The sequence below is a fragment of the Sorex araneus genome, chromosome X, assembly GCF_027595985.1.
Source record: "Sorex araneus isolate mSorAra2 chromosome X, mSorAra2.pri, whole genome shotgun sequence".
NCBI classification, from domain to species: Eukaryota; Metazoa; Chordata; class Mammalia; order Eulipotyphla; family Soricidae; genus Sorex; species Sorex araneus.
The window spans coordinates 19,896,072-19,916,309 of record NC_073313.1 but is presented as its reverse complement, the minus strand read 5'-3'; the positions used below and the strand labels follow the sequence as shown (position 1 = coordinate 19,916,309).

Below are 20,238 nucleotides of genomic sequence, written 5' to 3'. Positions count from 1 at the left end.
CTGTCATTACCCAGTCCTCGCGAGACCCTGCCCCACTGCTATTACCTATTCCTCGCGAGACCTCCTAACCACTGTCATTACCCAGTCATCGCGATACTCTCTGACCACTGTCATTACCCAGACATCGTGATACCCTCTGACCACTGTCTTAACCCAGTCCTCGCGAGACCCTGTCCTACTGCTATTACCCAGTCCTCGCGAGACCCTGTCCTACTGCTATTACCCAGTCCTCGCGAGACCCTGTCCTACTGCTATTACCCAGTCCTCGCGAGACCCCCCTAACAGCTGTCATTACCCGGCCCTCGCGAGACTCTCTGACCGCTGTTATTACCCAGTCCTCGCGAGACCCTGCCCCACTGCTTTCATTATCCAGTCCTCGCGAGACCCCCTAACCGCTGTTATTACCCAGTCCTCGCGATACCCTCTGACCGCTGTCATTACCCAGTCCTCATAGACCCTGTCCCACTGCTGTTATTACCTAGTCCTCACGAGACCCCCTAACCTCTGTCATTACCCAGTCCTCGCGAGACCCCCCAACCGCTCAGTCCTCGCGATACCTGCCTGATGGCTTATCACCCAGTCCTCGCGAGATCCCCCAATCCTCTGTCGTTACCCAGTCATCGCGAGACCCCCTGACTGCTCTCATTATCCAGTGTACTATACAGGCAGGAAGAAGATAATATCGCCCCGACTTTGAATATACTAATGGCTCCCCGAAGTTAAATAACCTCCCCCAAAATATGTAGGTAATGAAGTGGGGGAGGGCTGGTGGCCTCACTGTCAGACGCAGACTCGGCCGTTCTGACCCGAACACCGGATGTGTGCTTAGTGCTGATTCTGTCAGGGAGAGGTGTTGTGGCCTCTATGTATTCACGCATTTCACAAAATCCCTCTGAGATAGATTACTATTCCTGTTAGACGTATAGATGAGGACACAGGCACTGCACAGGTTACTCCTAACTTGCTCAAGACTCAACCTGTAGTCATTTACCCACCACTACACTCAAAATACAGAAGATTCTTATTATCCTCCAAAGTTCCTTAATCCCCTCTTCTCCACCTGCTACCCCAAACAAGGATATGTTTTCTCTCTTTTTCCAGCGTGCCATACATGTGGACTTCTCGGCTATGTACGTTTCTTTAACATTTATTTATTCTAAAGCAATCCTTTGAAGATCCATTTTGTGTCTTAGTCCACTGATCTACTCCTTTTCATTGTTTAATCGTATTTCCTTACATGGTAGCTTATCTCTCCAGTCCCAATTTGATGGGCCTTTGTTGAGTCTACCCACTGGCAATTGTTATAGAGTAAGTTGTTATAGTATGCGTGAAAGCCTGTCTGTTTCTCTCCCAGGGAATTGCCTAGGTGAGATTTCCAGGCCAGAGGATAAATAGACATTTTACTAAAACAATGACCAAACTGTTTTCTTAAGTGGCTGGACCCTTTTTCTTCTCTGACTAGCAACGTCTGTCCCTGCCTGCTTCAGTCACTTTGTTCTTAGTTATTCTACGAAAGGTGAAGTAGCACCTCACCATGCTCTAAATGTGCATTTCTTTCGTGATTAACAGTGATGAGATTTTTCATATACTTATTTGCCTATGTTTTTCTTTATGGGGGGGCAGAGTGTGGAGAAGGAAGGGAAGTTGGGTCGCATCCAGTGTTGCTCAGGGGCTAGTCCTGGCTCTGGCAGGGCTTGGGGACCGTAGGTAGAGCTGGGGATTTGAACTGGGATTGACATCACACAAGGCAAGTGCCATAACCTCTGTACTCTCTCCAGCCCCTTTTTGCCTGTAATTTTCTTGGGTTAGTGGTACTGGGGATCAAACCCATGACTCAACTTGTAGTTTTATAAAACTTAATTTTTTTCCTGTGGCTGCAGTAGCAAATTACTATAAATATTTTTTATTTAAAACAAAACAAATGCATGGCCGGCCAGACAGTACAGAGGGTAAGGCGTTTGCCTTGCATAAGGCTGACTCAGATTTGATCCTGGGCACCACATATGGTTCCCTGAGCAGCACCAGGATTAATCTCAGAGTGCAGAGCCAGGGATAAGCCCTGAACGCTTCCGTGTGTGGCCCAAAATCCTAACCAAACTAAAGCAAAATAAATGTATTCTTCTTCCCCATCAAAAAAAATTTGGCCACAGCTGACAGTGCTGGAGACTGCTTCCAGCTCTGAGTTGCTCCTGGCAGTGCTCAAAGGACCATGGAATGGCAGGAATTGCACCTGACTCCCCACCCATTGTGCTCTCTCCAAGGCTCCACATGTATTACAGTTCTGCGAGTCAGAAGTCTTAAATTGGTCACTCCAGACTAAAGTCAAGGTATCTCCAGTGTCATATGCCTTTCTGGTAGCACTAGGGAAGAATCTGTCCCCTTGTCTTTTCTACTTTTCTACTGTAGATATCCGCATGGCTTGGCTCATAGACCCTTCCTCTGTCTTTGGAACCAACAAGGGGGATGTTTCCACATCTTATAACTGTGCCTTTGTTCCCTACTGCACCTCCTTCTTCCTCTGCCTTCTCTTCTGCTTTTAACAACCCTTTGATTACAGTGGGTCCAGCCAGGTGATCTAGGATCATTTCTTGATCTGAAGGTCAACTCATTGTCTGACCTTAGTCCCACCTGCAGCCTAAACTCTCCTTTGCTATGGAACCTAACATTGTTCCACAATCCAAAGGTGAGAAGGTGGAAGTCTCAAAGGGCAATTATTTTTTCAGAAAATTGTTTTAAGGAACCATGATTTATAAAGTTACTGATAGTTGAATTTTAGGCATATAATAAATAATTCAACACCAGTCCCACCCCCAGTGTCAAATTCCCTCCACCAGTGTTCCCATATTCCCTCCCCCACAATTCCCCCTGCCCTATACCCTGCCTGCCATATTGACTGTCAGTGGACCCCATAATGTGTCTATAGAAAGCACCTTTTCTTCTTCAGCACAGAGCCCCCTAGGACCATTCATTGCATCTAAATATATATGTCTTTTTCTTTTTTTCCGGGAGGGGGGGCAGTCATACCCGGTGATGCTCAGGGGTTACTCCTGGCTCTGCACTCAGGAATTACTCCCGTAATTCCTGAGTGCTCTTGGGGGACCATATGGGATGCCAGGGATTGAACCCCGGTCAGCCTTATGCAAGGCAAATGCCCAACACGCTGTGCCATTGCTCCAGCCCGCTTTCCTTTTCTTTTTAAATCAAAGATTTAAACAATGAGTGCGATGACTATTAATGAATATGATGGCTGTTCATTAATAGTCATCGTTAATAGCCACTAGCATCATAATTAATAGTTGGCACAATACTATCAATCATCATGACCATTAATCATTAGGACATAGTCATTAATCATTATGACTATTAATTATATTAAAACAATTATTGCTTTACAACAATGAATGCAATGATGATTTCTACTCCTACTGGCCCTCTCTATAGATGACAATGCTGTTTGGTTGGGTCTGTCTGATGTTTGCTTATGATTAAATTCGAGGTTCATGCCCCCAGCCAGACTGTGTTCCTCTTAAGTGTTGCATTGGTGTCCATCTGCCTTTTATGGAATGGTGTTTATCCATTCTTTTCATTTTTTTGCTTTTTGGGTCACACCTGGCGATGCACAAGGGTTACTCCTGGCTCTGCACTCAGGAATTACTTCTGGCGGTGCTCAGGGGACCATATGGGACGCTGGGAATTGAACCCGGGTTGGCTGCTTACAAGACAAACGCCTTACCCGCTGAGTTATTGCTCCAGCCCCCGTTCTTTTTATTTTTATAAATTTATTTATTGAATCACTATGAGAACAGTTACAAAACTTTCAAATTTAAGTCTTGGTCATACAATGACGAAACATCCATCCCTTCACCAGTGCACATTTTCCACCACCAAAAAAACCCCAGTATACCCCCCATCCCAAACCCTCTCCCTACCTGTGTGGCAGATGATTTCCACATTACTCTCTCTTTACTTTGATTGCATTCAGTATTTTGATACCAGACCCACCATTATTATTTGGGATTTTCCTCCAACATTCAGACCTGCCGAAAAGGCAACATTAGACAATTTGTTTTCTATTGCTGATTATGAATAGCATATGATGTTGTGTAGCCGCCATTGCCGCCTCACAGTTTTGGAATTCTGAAATTTTAATAATTAAATCAGGAGGGATTTCTGCTAAAAGCTGCTGGGTCCCAAGATTCATTTGCGTGTCTCTGGGATCTTGGCCCTTGAGCAGCTTAATCAGTAGCCAGAGGGGCTGTTTGTGGGCAGCGACCTGGGGGTTTCGCTGGGGCAGGGGAGGACAAGGGCTGGCTCCACCCCCATCCCATGATGCCCCGTGTATCTCGTCACTGCAGGCCCATACCTGACTGTCCAATGGCCTCTGGAAGATGGCGGCCACCAAGCCTCCAGGGGGAATAGGCGAGGGACATCACCTTTTCCCACCCGGGGTGGCCCAGTGCCAGAAACCTAATGCGAAGTCTGGATGCCCTTTCATTTCTGCCAAAAGCCGCTGGGTTCCGAGATTCCTTCCTGTGTCTCTGGGATCATGACCATTAAGCAGCTTAATCAGTAGCCAGAGGGGCCGTTAGTGGGTGGGGTCTCACTGGGGTAGGGGAGCACAGTGTTTATCCGTTCTTGCTACAGAATTACTATTTTTTTCCCTTCTTGCCTTTCAATAAATTGGAAATTTGGGAGGAGACACTTTCTGACTTTAGAATATCTTTCTCCTCATCGAAAGTGTCCCATACGTATCTCTTGCTGATTCCCATCTGAGCCAACCTTCATGGTCATGCTTTCAGGTGGTTCTTTTCCTGCTCACTTTCTGGCTAGTATTGGCATTCTCCTGTGAGAAAGATCCCACCCCTAGGTCCTATTTAATTTTTTTCCCTGATGCTCAGGGGTTACTCCTGGCTCTGCACTCCGGAATTACTCCTGGCAGTGCTCGGGGGACCATATGGGATGCTGGGAATCAAACCCCAGTCGGCCACGTGCAAGGCAAACACCCTACCCGCTGTGCTATAGCCCCAGTCCCTCCTACTTAATGATTCATGTTTAATGTTTCATTTCTACTTTCAGTGATTTATAATTTATTACTGCCCTTGACTATTTTGGTGCTTGAAATGACCCCTGCGTTGATCAGTGGGTGCCCCTCTAAACTGATTGCTATGCCCTCATAATTATTTTCAGCACTTCCTTTATAGCATAACACATACCTTGGGGACAGAGAGACAATATGGTGGGTAGGGCAGTTGCTTTGCATGCAGTGGGCCCAGGTTTGATCGCTATGGTCCCCAAGCCAGTCAAGAGGGATCCCTGGGCACAGAGTGAGGAGTAAGGCTTGAGCATAGCCAGATATGGCCCAGCACACACAAAATAAATAAAAGCCAACCAGACAACCAGACAAACCAGGCTCATCTTGCATGCTTTCTGCCCAGTTTTTGGAATCAGCCTTTTCTCCGAGGGGTCCTGGTTCCTTTGAGTGAGAAATGGTAGTAGAGACTAAGAGTGAGCATCAGTGCCTGTAACTATGGGGGTGGCCTTGCTTTTGCGCCTTTTAAGCAGTCAGAGCTAGGAAACGCACACAGAAACATTCATATTACATATACACACTCTAGAAATCATTAGGTCTCACCGATCCCTTCTAGCCATCCCCATAGGATCCTTCCTTGCACCCCGTCTTCATGTTTGTATCCTAAATCCACATCGAGGACCCGGTTCCCAACATTAAATCATTTCCTCATTTGCTCATTCCCGCACTACATCTAAGATAATGTCACAACAGCATCACACATGTCATTATAGGGAAGAAACCTACTCCAAATAGTTCAAGGGTTGTCTTTAGGTTCTGCACCCTCAAAGTGTCTATAATTTGCTTAGAGTAGCCTTACCGACCCCAAGAATTAGCCTTATCCATCCATTCCAGAATGCAGTTATGTTATTCATTTGAAATACAGCTGGAGGAGGCTGGGGAGATCGGGTAGGGTGCTTGCTTTATGTGCGCCGACAGGATTCAATCCCCAGCACCCCATATGGTACCCTGAGCCCTGCCAGGAGTTATCCCTGAGTATAGCTGGGTAGAACTGGGAAAAAAAGAGAAAGAAGAAAAAATAAAGAAAGAAAGAAAGTTGGGAGCTGGAGATACAGTACAAAGGTTAAGACACTTGTCTTGCACACGACCAACCCTGGTTTGATTCCTGGTACCACCAGGTGTGTGGCCAAACTGCTTCTCCACCCAAAGAAAGAAATATACTTGCACATTTTTGTTTTCCCAGCCTGTGTCTAGTTTTAGCTATTTTTTCATTCTCATCCTTGTAAATAGCTTTTTATATATATACAAACACATTTCCACAAATAAAAACTGTACAAGAAGATTTCTAGCGAAGTGTCTGTTCTTATCCCCGTAATGTCTTCCCCACCCTCCACTCCTTGTACAACTTCTCACCTCCCTGCATTTCTCAGACAAGCAGTTTTATATGTGGGTTTTCTGCTTCCCCCATTTTTCCTCACACAGAGGAAGCATCCTTTTTAATCTTCTTTTGTGCTTTGTTCTTTTCACTCATGCAATCCTGGCAGTCGCTCCATTCTGGACTGTAAGATTGTCCCCATTAGTCTCTGCAGATGACTGCGCCATTGGTCAGTCACGGTGACATTCAGATATTGTGCCTTGAGGTCGTTCCTGAGATTCTGCCATTACAAATCATGCTGTTACAAATGACCTTGTCCATACCTATTTTCTTTTTGTTGGAGGAGACTCCTTAGGGTCTGCTAGAAATCAGATTGCTCCGCTGAAGTTGAAAATGGATGTGCAGCCGGCTTAGGTGGTGCCAAGTCTCCCCCAGGAGCTGGACCTGTTCCCGGCCCCCCAGCGCAGCCATGCAGGAAAGAATCTGTTTCCTCACAGCCTGACTGCAAAGCGTGTTTACAAGGCTTCTTGGGAGTGTTGCCAATTTGATCCACAGAAAGCGTGCCTGGAGCCAGATAGATAGTACAGGAATGAGGCACCTGTCTCGCACACAGCCCACCCCTTCTTGATTCTTGGCGGCGCAAACAGTTCTCTTCCCACCCCAGCACCACCAGCAGTGATCCCTGGATACAGAGCCAGGCGAAACCTCTGAGCATCACTGGGTGTGGTCCCCAGCCCATCCCCTCCCCTCCAAAAGAGCGTGTTTTACTGTCATTTTATTTTGTTTTATTTTTGCTTTTTGGGTCACACCTGGTGATGCACAGGGGTTACTCCTGGCTCTGCACTCAGGAATTACCCCTGGCCATGCTCAGGGGACCATATGGGACGCTGGGATTCGAACCCGGGTCGGCCGCGTGTAAGGCAAATGCCCTACCCGCTGTGCTATTGCTCCAGCCCCATACTGTCATTTTAATTTGCATTCCAACCACAAGTACTTTGTCAGTGACACGTGTACTAGTCAGGTACTGAAACACATCTTTGAGAGTCCAAACTTTTCTAGACTCGCTCTAGAAAACTCTGGAAACAGCTTTCATCCTAGGAAAACAAGCACACGTCCTATCCACACAGATTTAGATGTCTTCTGAGTCCTTGTAATTAGCTTTCCCCCACTCCAAGTTGGTGTTCCAGTTGGTAGGGACTCTGTGAAAGCATTTGTGCGCCACCTACTGGGAAGAAGAGGGAATTTAGAGTTGCCCCCTTTTTATTTTTGTTTTGTTTTGTTTTATTTTATTTTATTTTATTTTATTTTATTTTACTCCCGGACTACCTGAAGACTAGTTGAGATTTGGCACCCACCACGCTCTTCTGCCGTCCACGTGGTACCACAGAACACACCTCTAGAGAGAAAAAGGTATGGAAATTTATAGCCATGGCTTCTACATACTTCTCGAGCATGTTATAGCTAAGTTGTTACTTAGAGGGTATTAATAATGGTTGTTGGCATCTTAGCTGTGCTAACAGATCCATGCGTGTGTGATCTTTGGTGAGAGCGGTTGCTATTCTTAGTCTTTAGGGCTTCAGATGCTCATTTTGAAAAGCTATTTTCTGTTTTCTGGTTATGGGAGTGATACCCATTTGATGTGGGCAGTAAAATTCTAGAAAGAATGGAAAGCATAAAGATGGAATTTAAAAAGTAGCTGTACTTCTACCTCTCAGTGGTATCCGTAGATAAGAGTTCAGGGTCAGGGGCTGGAGAGAGATTCTAGCGGGTAAAGTATTCGCCTTGCTTGCACACGGCCACTGAGGTTCCATCCCTGGCATCCGTACAACCCCCTGAGTCCCACCAGGAGTGATCTCTGAACACACCACCAGGAGTAAGCCCCGAACACTGCTGGGTGTGTCCCCAAAACAATAAATAAAGCAAATAAAAGAGTTTGAGGTCAATCCTCAAGTGCCTCAGTTGCATGGACATGCGCTGGGTAGGAGACACACCCGTCCATCACACTCTTGCTCCTTCCCCTACTCTGTGTTTCAGCCTGATCTGTGTTGGAGATTGAAACTGCCTCACACGTATGTTTGTACATTTACCTCTATGCTCATGTTTGTCTATGCATAATATGCAGGGTTTATTATTTCTCAAGTAGAAAGGCTAGGGATGTGTTTCAATGGTAGAGCATATATTTTGCATGTGTGGAGCCCTAGGTTTGGTACCCAACACCCCCAACTTTCCCGCTAAGACGAGAATGAACTTGCCATTTGTATTTCACTTTTTATTTTAATGAACAGATCAACAGAACATCTTGTTCTCTTCATCCCAAAGCTGTGTGCATAGTGGTTCGTAGCTACAGAGTGGTCTTTTCTGACACTTTAAAGCTTGTCTTCAGGGGCCTGAGCAAAGGTATAGTGAGTGAGGCGTTTGCCTTGCACGTGGACAACCCTGGTTCAATCCCTGGCATCCGATATGGTCCCCCAAATACTGCCAGGAGTAATTTGTGAGCACAGAGCCAGGGTAACCTTTGAGCATCTTTGGGTGTGCCCCCCCCCATACAGCTCGTCTTTATAAACACATACTTGCTTATCATTTTCCGCAATAAACAATGTTTATGAACAGAGATTTGTTCACAGGACTATCTCATTAGCATGTATTCCTAGAAGGAGACATCGTGTCAAAGGCAAAGAGGGCTTTCTTTAAAAAAAAAAAACCAAAACTCTTTATTAAAGTGACACAGTCACATTGGAATCAAGCAGACCACTGCGCCCAACGCTGCCCACCTGTAAGCCCTAGGCATGGAGACTTCCCAGCCTCTGCCTGGTTTGCCCTTCCCTGGCAAATGGAACTTTGCTGGTGTGATTAACTGGAGCAACTCGGCTGGGGAAGTTATTTTGGATAATCCAGAAGCGCCTAATATAATCACAAGAGCCATTATTAGGGAAATGGGGGGCACAGGCAACTCACAGGAGAGGTGATAAGGGGAGGAAGTAGGAAGTTCAGAATGAAGAAGCCAAGGTCAGGAAGAGGGCCTCACCTCCAGGAAACCGCTTGTCTGGTTTGCCAGAGAAGCTGGAAAAAGGAAAAGCAGCAGTTCTTCATTTGAGCCTCTGGGGGGCGCTGAGAGACTGCTAGCTCCCTGATTTGCAGCCACTAACACCCATTCTGGGCTTATGACTTCCAGGATTTACAGTAATATATTTGTATTGTTTAAAGTCACCAATTTTTTTTGTTGTTCCTTAGTATTTTATTCTGACACATCGATCAGAGAGCCAGTTTTTCTTTCAGTATCGTGCAATTTTGATCACTACAGCTTTACAATTAGGCAATGAGATACCTCCACATTTTTAAATTCTTTTAAATTTTTACATGAATCACTGTGAGGTACAGTTACAGACTTACAAACTTTTGTGCTTACTTTTCAATCATACAGTGATCAAGTACCCATCCCTCCGCCAGTGCCCATTCTCCACCACCAATGTTCCCAGTATCCCTCCCACCACCCCCATCCCTTCCCCCACCCCACCTCTGTGGCAGGGCATTCCCTTTTGCTCTCTCTCTCCTTTTGGGTGTTGTGGTTTGCAATATAGGTATTGAGTAGTCATCATGTTCAGTCTATAGTCTACTTTCAGCTCGCATCTCCCTTCCCTAGGGCCCTCCAAAGTAAAGCATCCTTTACTTGGTGTTCCCTTCTCTATCTGAGCTGCCTTTTCCCCCAGCATATGAGGCTGGCTTCCAAGCCATGGAGCAATCCTTCTGGTACACGTCTCTATTTAAAGTCACCAAATTTTCGGTCATTTGTGACAGCAGCGGTCGGAAACTGATACCTAACAGTTATGTCCAGAGGTAGCTGCCTCGGCTCTGCCTCTGAACCAACCACTTTCAGTTCAAACCTGTGTCTTCTGGGTTGATATTCTCTATCAAAATAATAGGCTATTTCTTAGTTTACTAGTTTGATGGCTCCATCTTAGAGTATTATCTCTCATAATAAGTGAGGGTTTTTCTCTTCTGCATTACTCCTTAACTTCCAACTCCAAGTCCCCCAATATTTTATGGTCTTGAGTTTTGGTTAATTGGTAATCTTTTAATTGGTTATTCTTTTCTTGTATTTGGCATCTTTATTTTTTAATATTTATTTATTACACATTTCATTTATTACACCAGATATCCAAGGGACATTGTGCTCATTATCCAAGTTATACTTTTTTTTTTCTTTTTGGGTCACACCCTGCGATGCACAGGGATTACTCCTGACTCATGCACTCAGGAATCACTCCTGGCTGTATTTGGGGGACCATATGGGATGCTGGGAAACAAACCTGGGTCGGCTGTGTGTAAGGCAAACGCCCTACCCGCTGTGCTATCACTCCAGCCCCTCCAAAGTACACCTTTTTTTGTTTTTTTGGGTCACACCTGGCGATGCACAGGGGTTACTCCTGGTTCTGCACTTAGGAATTACTCCTGGCGGTGCTCAGGCGAATCAAACCCGGGTCGGCTGCGTGCAAGGCAAACGCCCTACCCCCTGTGCTATTGATCCAGTCCCCAAGTTACACTTTTAACAATGGGAATTGAAGCTCAGAGATCTAAAATTCAATCCAAGTACCAATCACTGTATCACTGTCACTGTATCACTGTCATCCCGTTGCTCACTGATTTGCTTGAGCGGGCACCAGTAACATCTTCATTGTTGCCTCGGCCCACACGACAAACTTGAACCTCGGCCGGAGAGAGGGAATGAGAGTTGAGTGGGCTAGGGAGGACTGCATGCAATATACGGCATACAGCAAGTTTATTTAAATCCAAGCGGGTTTATATAGTCTTATTTTAGCAATGATCAGCAGGTTACATAAGTGGCATCAACATTATTAGTCAAGCGGTGCAGGCAACTTTATTTTTGCCAATATTACTTGTTTTTCAGTTCCTTCTCTCAGCCTTGAGAAACATGGGAAAGCAGATGTGGCCTTGAGCATGGCCATGGCAGACGTGAGCCAATCCTCCCTTCAGCCTCCTCTCGAGTCCAGCTGCCAGAGCATGGTGGCCCTTCGACCCCCTTTCCAGGCTGGCCGCCAGAGCATGGTGGCCCTTCAGCCGCCTGTCAAGGTTGGCTGTCAGGGATGACTCACCCTCACGCCAAGTTTCTCTATACCCATTCCCGTTTACAGGAACTAAGGTAGGGAGTGCCTAGGCCCCCTCCTCACCCAGTCCCTGTTTACAGGGACAGAGGCAGGGGGTTCCCAGGCCCATCCCCAACACATTGTGAGATTTGTTGTTACTGTTTTTGGCATATTGACTATGCCACGGGTAGCTTGCCAGGCTCTGCCGTGTGGGCGAGATACTCTCAGTACCTTGCTGGGCTCTCCGAGAGGGACAGAAGAATCAAACCCAGGTTGGCCGAGTGCAAGGCAAACACCCTACCCTTTGTGCTATCGCTCCAGCCCAATACAGCAGAATAATTGATTATTCTTTTGGTTAATTTGAATACTCTTTTACATGACATGACTGACCCCTTAAATAATGGTTTCTGTTGTTCTATGTAGCGTATAACTAGTTTTTTTAAACATAACTTGCTATATTTACCCTTTCTTTCTTTTTCATTTCGTCACTGTGAAATTACAAAGTTATTCATGATTGGGTTTCAGGCATGTTCATCTGCTCAGCAGAGTCCACTTCCCTTTACCAACACACACACACACACATATGGTTTGCACTGTGATTTACGGTCCTGTTGCTGCTAGGGCTACATACATGACACATTACCCCCTTTCAACACCACCTCCTCCTCCTGGCTGAACGCTTCCCTCCACCATGGATGTCGCCCCTCCCGGTCCTCTCCCCCAGCCCCCTCAGGTGGCATGTTTCCTACAGAATAGCAGTTCTCCTTGTTCTTTCTTGCCACTGCTTTTGGGTATTTGTAGGATGACACTGCTTTGTCCTTTCCCCCTTTGCCACAAGGAGCTTAGGTTCATCCTGGTCACACCCATTAAGGTGCTCCCAAGTCACTCCCATCCCTTTGTTTAGCTGTAACTACTTCTCTATGCTCTCTCTTTTTTTCTTTTTGGGTCACACCCAGCGATGCTCAGGGGTTACTCCTGGCTTTGCACTCAGGAATTACTCCTGGCGGTGCTTGGGGGACCATATGGGATGCCGGGGATCGAACCCGGGTCGGCCGCGTGCAAGGCAAACACCCTACCCGCTGTGCTATCGCTCCAGCCCCTTCTCTATGCTCTCTTCCCCAAAACAGTTAATTAGCTTTTCCCCCTAATCTGACTCTGTTAATTTGTCAGGTCAGACCTTTCTAGGACACTGAACTTATATTATAAGTTGATATTGCCTTTCTCCTCTCCTTATGTCTTTTGAATAATTTACTTTAAAGCAATGTCCTTTGTGTATAGACACAAGAAGACAATATTATGCTTTTGTAACTTGGGATTTAATTGGCTTTGAATATTATTCCCTCCCGGGCATCTGCTTTCTCGACTTAAGCCTCAGTTGCCCTCAGTTCCTAGCACCCCAAAAGCAGGGTCCCGACGAGGGACAGGATGGACCCAGGGCAAGCGGTGAATTATATGCTACCCTGGCATCGAGATGGGCCTGACCAAAGTGCCTAATTCTTAACTATAAGTTAAGAGCTTAATCATGGACAAATGCTGTCATGATCCAAAAGTAACAATGAGACTAGGACCCTGCTAGGAATAGGAAAGAGTAATCTGGCCTGAGCACTGTAGTCTGAGATCGAGATGGCCCCAGGAGAGCAATTCTATAAGCTTAATGCATTTCTTATTGTGTCCATACAAAATGATTAATATTATGAATGCTTATATGTTTGCAGGATGAGGAGAGGAGAAACACACTCATGGGACTCCGCCCTTGGGTGGATGGTCCTGCTGAAGGAGAATCTGTCCTAAAAGCAGCATCCCCTGAAGGGAAAGAACTTTACCCCTATTGATGGTGACCACACCTATGTGTAAGCCCCAACCCCCTCATTCTGCAGGGATTTAACTAGGCTGGAAGAGTGGGCCAGATCTAGGGGGCGAGATCCAGAGAGAAATCTGAGCCGGGAGAGAAGCAGAGAGAGAGAATGAAATAAACTGATCGAGCAACCAATTTGGCCTTCCTTCCGTCGCCTGCTTTTGACCAATAGCCACACACAGCGGTTTCAGAGCACCAAACACAGGTGGTGAGACAGAGCCGCTTGGAGAGCCTTTGAGTGCACACGCCCGTTGGCGTGCTTTAGTTTTTTACAGGTATTCATCCTTATGTTTCTTTATTTTTTTGGTTTTTGGGTCACACCCAGCCATGCACAGGGGTTACTCCTGGCTCTGCACTCAGTAATTACCATTGGTGGTGCTTGGGGGACCCTATGGGATGCTAGGAATCAAACTCGGGTCGGCCATGTGCAAGGCAAACGCCCTACCTGCTGTGCTATCGCTCCAGCCCCTCACCCTTATGTTCCTTTATGTTCCATTATTTTTTTTATGATTAAAATCTGTTATTTTATTGAGGGAAAAAAGTTACTCCAGTGTTCCCTGGTGGAGGGAAAGGGAGAGGTGGGAAGTCAAGTATGCCGGAGAGAACTAAAGGCTCTTCGAGCATTGTCAGGCTTTTCCAGATCTTTCCATGGCATGTGTCTATGGAGCAGCAAAGGTTTCTGGAGGCCAAATGAGATAGGATTCTCTGAGCCATCACCCAGGGGGCTTTAGGTCTTCTCTCAGCCAAGGCATCCAGTGAAAATTCAATTCATTTTTCAGAATCCTCTGGAGAATTAAATAGTCTCTTTCGCATCACATTACCATGCTCCCTGCTCTTGATCCTCTTTTCCATGTGCTCTTTCTTCCAGCATCTTCTTTTTTTTTCTTTTTGGGTCACACCCGGCCATGCACGGGGGGTTACTCCTGGCTCTGCACTCAGGAATTACTCCTGCGGTGCTCAGGGGACCATATGGGATGCTGGGATTCGAACCCGGGTCGACCGAGTTCAAGGCAAACACCCCACCTGCTGTGCTATCACTCCAGCCCCTCTTCAAAAGCATCTTCTCATCTCTCGATCAAGATCATTGCAGTGACCAAAAAATTTCAGAAAGCTGTGATTTTTGTGACATTCCTTAAGCAAGTTTATCAAGATGTTGCACTCTTCAGTGTGCAGGTGTGGAGATAAGTCGGGATGCATCTGGAGGAGGAGGTGACGGAGCCCAGCAGAACAACCGGGACGGCGGGTGGTGCTTAGGGGCTTCTCCCAGCCCAGTGTTTGGGGGCCCGGTGCCGGGACGCAGGCTGCCTGCACGTGCCGCCCCGCACAGCCCACTGGGCCACCTCCCGGGGCCCTGTTTGTCCCAGTGTTAAGAGCTGCCTTGAGTTTCTTACTTGCCTACTTTTTAGACACTGGCTGTTTCAAGCGCTGTTGCTGAAAGGGCAGAAGACCAGCGCGGGTTTCGCTGGGCTAGCTAAAATCAAGGTACCGGCTGCACTTCGCCTGACAGTCTCAGGACGACCAGCTCCCTCGCCTTTTCCAGTTTGGAGAGTGCATTCCTTGCCTCGAGACTCCCTTCCCTCTGCCAAGCTAGTGGCCAAGGGTTCTGTGGTTCTAGCGCCGATGCAGGCTCTGCCCCATCCTTGGTCCCCACTGCAGCCCCTTGCGATGACTTTGAGCCTATTTGGATATTCAAACTCCCCATCTCAAGACTGATTAGAGACCTTAATGTCCGTTTCTTTAGAAACTGAGCCACATTGCAGGGAGGAAGATGTAGAGTCTCTCTGGGGGACTCACGTTCTCTTTTTGTTTTTTGGTTTTTGGGTCACACCCGGCGATGCACAGGGGTTCCTCCTGGCTCTGCACTCAGGAATTACTCCTGGCGGTGCTCGGGGGACCCTATGGGATGCTGGGATTCGAACCCGGGTCGGCTGCGTGCAAGGCCCTACCCGCTGTGCTATTGCTCCAGCCCCCTCACATTCTCTTGAGCACATTCTCCTTCAAATCAGCCAAAGCTGACTGGTGACGCGCTTCCGTGTCCGCGCCCTCCCCTGCTGTTCCCCGGGCCTCCTGCCTTCGCGGCCCTGCTAGGCAGATTAGTCCGTGGACGCTTCTCTTGGTTCCCCTGAAGGGGCCCTTCATTTTGGCCTGCCTAGTTCTTCCTTTGGCTGGCGCCCGTCCTCCGGCCGGGGATGTATTCGGAGTCCTTGCCTTTCCCAGCATGTCATTCTTCTGCCTTCACAGCTGATTGATGATTCCAGTTCCCCGTGGGAAAGGGCGGGCTGGGTGCAGCCCTCAGTCGGACACAGCCAACTGCGGCAGGGCAGGAACACGCGCCCGGCTGCCCTCCAGGCCTCCCAGATCCTGCCAGGCTTTGCCACCTGTGCTTGCCTTGTCACCAAACTGCCCCGCAGCCCGGTACCCACAGCAGGCTGTGGGAGGAGCGGGGGCAGGAACGCCAGGTACAGGCAGGAAAATGCTGTCTCTGGCAGGGAAGGTTGCCCGGAGTCACGGGAGAGGCGCAGGGGTGAGGGCAGAGGTCAGGGACAGCGTCTCCAAGGCCAGTGGAACTGGCGCAGAAACCGGTGCAAGCGTTGGGAAGTTCCCTGCTGGCTCGGGTTTCCCCAGCTCTCCATCACCTCTGGGGAAGCGGCGGGGAGCCGGCGCTCAGGGCAGTGGCTCCCACCTCACTGGGGTCTTCCCTCCCGGCGCCTGGCGGATGGGCTCGCGCTCTGGAACCCTCCGGGGCCACGGTGTTACTCTCTGGTATGATTGGGGCCGGCGCTTCCTTTTGGTTGCTTGGCTTCAGGAAGGTGCGTTTCCAGGGGGCTACCGTGATTTTCTCTGAGAAGGGAGCGGGAGACCCAGTCTATTCCTGTGAGGGACCTGGAGGGACGACCCGGATGCTCCCGGAATCTCCCGGTGTGCCCCCCTAGTGCCCCTCCATTGCAGTCCTGAGCTCTGCAGGGAAGCAAGACCTGCCGGGATCTGCAGGATGCTCCAACTTGGGGCTTTCTGCTAAATCTGTTATCACCACCCCTCCCCTCCCTACTGCCGCCTGAACCCCCAAATTTTTTCTCTTTCTCTTTCCTTCTTTTTTTCTCGCTTTCTCCCTTTCATTCTCTTTTTTTCCTTTCTGGGCCACACCACGTGGTGTCAGGGCTCACTCTCAGCACTGCACTCAGGGTGCACTCACCCCTGCACACAGGTATCACTCACTCCGGGCAGGCTCAGGGGAACATTTGTGGTGCTGGGGAACAAACCTGGGTCTGCCACATGCAAGGCAAGTGCTCTGCCCGCTGGACTGTCTCTCCTGTCCCAATATGTGGATTTTTGTAACGCCTTCTCTAAAGACTGTCAAATTAGATGCTTACTCTTAAAAGTCTTACAATAGTAATTGTAAATGCTTACTGGATCGGTTAGAGTAAAAGTTTATGCTAAGATATTCAAATCAGGGAAATAGGGTGAAAACTCTATTTGAGGAACCTCCCCAGCCCTGCTGGGACTGTACTTCCCTGTGAGAGAGAGCCATGAGGTACTGGGGCTTGAACTCGTGGTGCTCCATAGACCAGGCTTGCACTCTTGGCCTTGGCTCTCTCCTGGCCTAATGCAGAACCTTTAGGAGCAGCCGGTTTATGAGGCCAGTACCCAAGGGCAGTAGAAACAAAGGCCAGGAGGACTGGCCCACAATTGGAAGTCTGCATCGAATGAGGGGGGAGAAGGCAGTTGGGGTAGAGAAGGGACCGCGATGACAGAGTTGGAAATGATCACTCCGGATTAGAACTGCAGAACTGAGTGCTGAGAACAGGGGTAGGAACAAACATGAGAACTTCGCAGTGCCTGCATTGCAAACTATAATGCCCCAAAGGGGTGGGAGAGAGGGAAGGAGAGAGGCGGGGGGGGAGAGAGAGAGAGAGAGAGAGAGAGAGAGAGAGAGAGAGAGAGAGAGAGAGAGAGAGAGAGAGAGAGAGGCTGGAGGGAGGGTGGCGGGAGGGAAACTGGGACTTTGTTGGTGGGAAGGGGACATTGGTGGTTGGAAGTGGAGTGATGGGAGGAGGGATGGATGGGGGTTGGAACGCTGTGTGACTGAAACCCGACCATGATCAGCTTAGAAAAAAAAGCAGCCTGTCTAAAATCCAATGATTTTTTAAATTTTTTTTATTTTATTGAATCACCGTGAGATAGTACAAGCTTTCATGTTTGGGTTACAATCTCACAATGATCAAACACCATCCCTCCACCAGTGCACATTCCCCACCACCGATATCCCAGGTATATCCCCCCTTTCTCACCCTCCCCCTGCCTCCATAGCAGACAATATTCCCCATACTCTCTACTTTTGGGCATTATGAAAAGTCAACGATTACAATTATGCTTGGCCAGGGAAGTGTGCAAGACCCTGGTGCAGCATGCTCTCCCAACACCGCCAGGTGGCGCCAGAGCACAGAACTGTCACGCCCACACTGCAGTGCCGCAGAGCGTGGGTGGGAGCGGGTCCCAGACCCCAGAGCTCCCTTAGGGAGGTCCTCCCAAATGGTGCTCCTGAGAGAAAATCTAGGAAGGGGTCAGTAGCACCTATAGCCCCTCACAGCCTCGAGATGAGGACTCTGTGGCATAGAGGTTCAAGAACTGCCTCAAACTACCCTCGTCCTGGCAAGACTTGACTGAAGTCTCGGATTGCTCAGACCCGGGTCAGGGGCTGCACCCCACCTTCCACTCCCTGGCTCGGGAAGCAGAAGGACAGAGTCAGCTACCGACTTGTACCTCAAAGCTGGCCTTCCTACCTCTGGGAATATTTGCTTCCGAAGCTTTTCATGTATTCTCTGGGCTAAAGGGTTGAAGTATAAGGCATGTGTGAATGTGGCTTTATCCCCCCGTGTCATATACACAATACCAGGCAAGGCCAGGAATCCATTTCGATTTTATACGAAGACCGTGGAATAGATCTTCTAATCTGTGAGAAAGCACAGCTGGCTGGTTTTGTTTCCTTGCGTAGGACTCCATTGTTTTTAAAGTTTTGTGGTTTCCGAGTGTCACACCACCGCCCACGTCTCCTGTTCAGGGCCAGGGATCTGGCGTCTACCTTTATGAATGGAGCCATCCTGTGGACTTCACGTTGCTTCCGTGAGAACATACAAACAGGAAAACATATGGAAGCCACAAGCTCCTCCCAAAATACCCTTGTATTCTTAATGATATTTTTGGTCTGGGTCACACCTAGCGCTGTTCACATTGCTGGCCGTGTACATGGAGGTGACTGGCACAGGCTCAGGGGACCACGTGGTACTGGGAATTGAACACATGCTTCCTACATGTCAAACATGCTCTTCAGCCCATTGAGTGAATTCTCTGTCCATTTTTTTTGGCTTTTTTGGGTCACACCCAGCGATGCTCAGGGGTTACTTCTGGCTCTGCACTCAGGAATTACTCCTGGCAGTGCTCAGGGGCCCATATGAGATGCCCGGGATTGAACCCAGGTCGGCCACATGCAAGGCAAACACCCTACCCGCTGTACTATCGCTCCGGCCCCTGTCCGTTTTTTTTTTTATTAGGGGGAGGATGGGAGTTGGGCCAAACCCGGCAATGCTAAGGGGCTAGTCTCGGCTTGACACTCAGGAGTCACTCCTGGTGGTGCTTAGGTAATCACGGGGCGCTGGGAATTGAAGCCAGGACGTTACGCATTCAAGGGAAGCACTCTACCATGGAGCTGCGTTACCCACCTGGTTCATTTCTTAAGATCTTTCTAGATGTCCAGAGACATTTTTAAAAAAATAAAATAGGCAAGGCACTGTATTTCTGTATAAGGTTAACACGCTCAGCTGGGAAAACATCTAGTCCCATCTGAGAGGCTGCTTGTGTTGTTTGCAGTTGGGAGAGATTTTCCAGAAGCTTTCACAATAACCACCTGTCAGAATTTTCTTTTAAGATTCCCTCGTGGTTGGGGATGATCACCATGCACCTGGAGGGTACCTGGACAAGGGTCAGTGCACGTAGGAGCTGCGGTCCAGAGAGAGAGGGAGGGCAGTGCCGGGGAAAGGGCTTCATGTCTTTAGAGAGTAGCACAAGTCTCTAGACAGCTTCGCCAGGAACTCTCACTTCTTCCCACAAGGTCATGAGATGACAGGATCGAAAGGCTCTGTTTGAGGGGCTGGAGCAATAGCACTGTGGGTAGGGCATTTGCCTTGCACGCGGCCGACCCGGGTTCGAATCCCAGCATCCCATAGGGTCCCCCGAGCACCGCCAGGAGTAATTCCTGAGTGCAGAGCCAGGAGGAACCCCTGTGCATCGCCGGTGTGACCCAAAAAGCAAAAAGAAAAAAAAAAGAGCTCTGTTTGAGACATGTTTAATATAGTACAACTTTATGAGAAAAATAAAAAAAACTGATCTGAGATTCCTGCATGAGAAAAAAAAATGTCTGCCCTTCCCACGTCTCTGTTTCCATCATTAGCACACTGAAGAGGAGGAAGCAGCACACGCTCACAGGTAAAGGCTAAAGGAAAGGACCAGTATGGAGACTGCACCACCCCTTTCAGCATCTTTACACTAGGGGAAATGTCCCAAGGCAGGTGGGGGCAGAGCTCAGTGGTACCAGCCAAGCACCGAGAAAAGAAAAATATTCCATCACACGGCAACAGAGCGTGAGTTAAAGGCACACAGACCTTCCCCAAGCTAAAGTGAACCCTGCTTCTCAGTGAGCTCTGCAGTTACTGGTAATGGTCCATTCCCCTCGAACTTGAATATTTTCCACATTAAAAAAGGATGAGCAGGTCCCACTTATCTCATACAAACGCCCATCATCCGAAACCCGGTTTGGCTGCACTGGAATCCTTCTCTCGCCCCAAGGGCTGCATCAAACTGGGAGCTCAGCAACACACCCCTA

The 20,238-nt window shown here is 48.3% G+C and overlaps 1 protein-coding gene across 1 annotated transcript; it reads right to left on the bottom strand.

The window, feature by feature from the left end:
• Positions 1–14,129: 14,129 nt before the first annotated feature.
• LOC101543318 (COX assembly mitochondrial protein 2 homolog) lies at positions 14,130–14,558 on the bottom strand. Its single transcript, XM_055123561.1, has 2 exons — positions 14,416–14,558; positions 14,130–14,226 (listed from the first exon to the last, which is right to left on the bottom strand). Exons 1-2 carry the CDS (start codon positions 14,556–14,558, stop codon positions 14,130–14,132), a joined length of 240 nt encoding a protein of 79 aa, XP_054979536.1.
• Between the last annotated feature and the right edge of the window lie 5,680 nt (positions 14,559–20,238).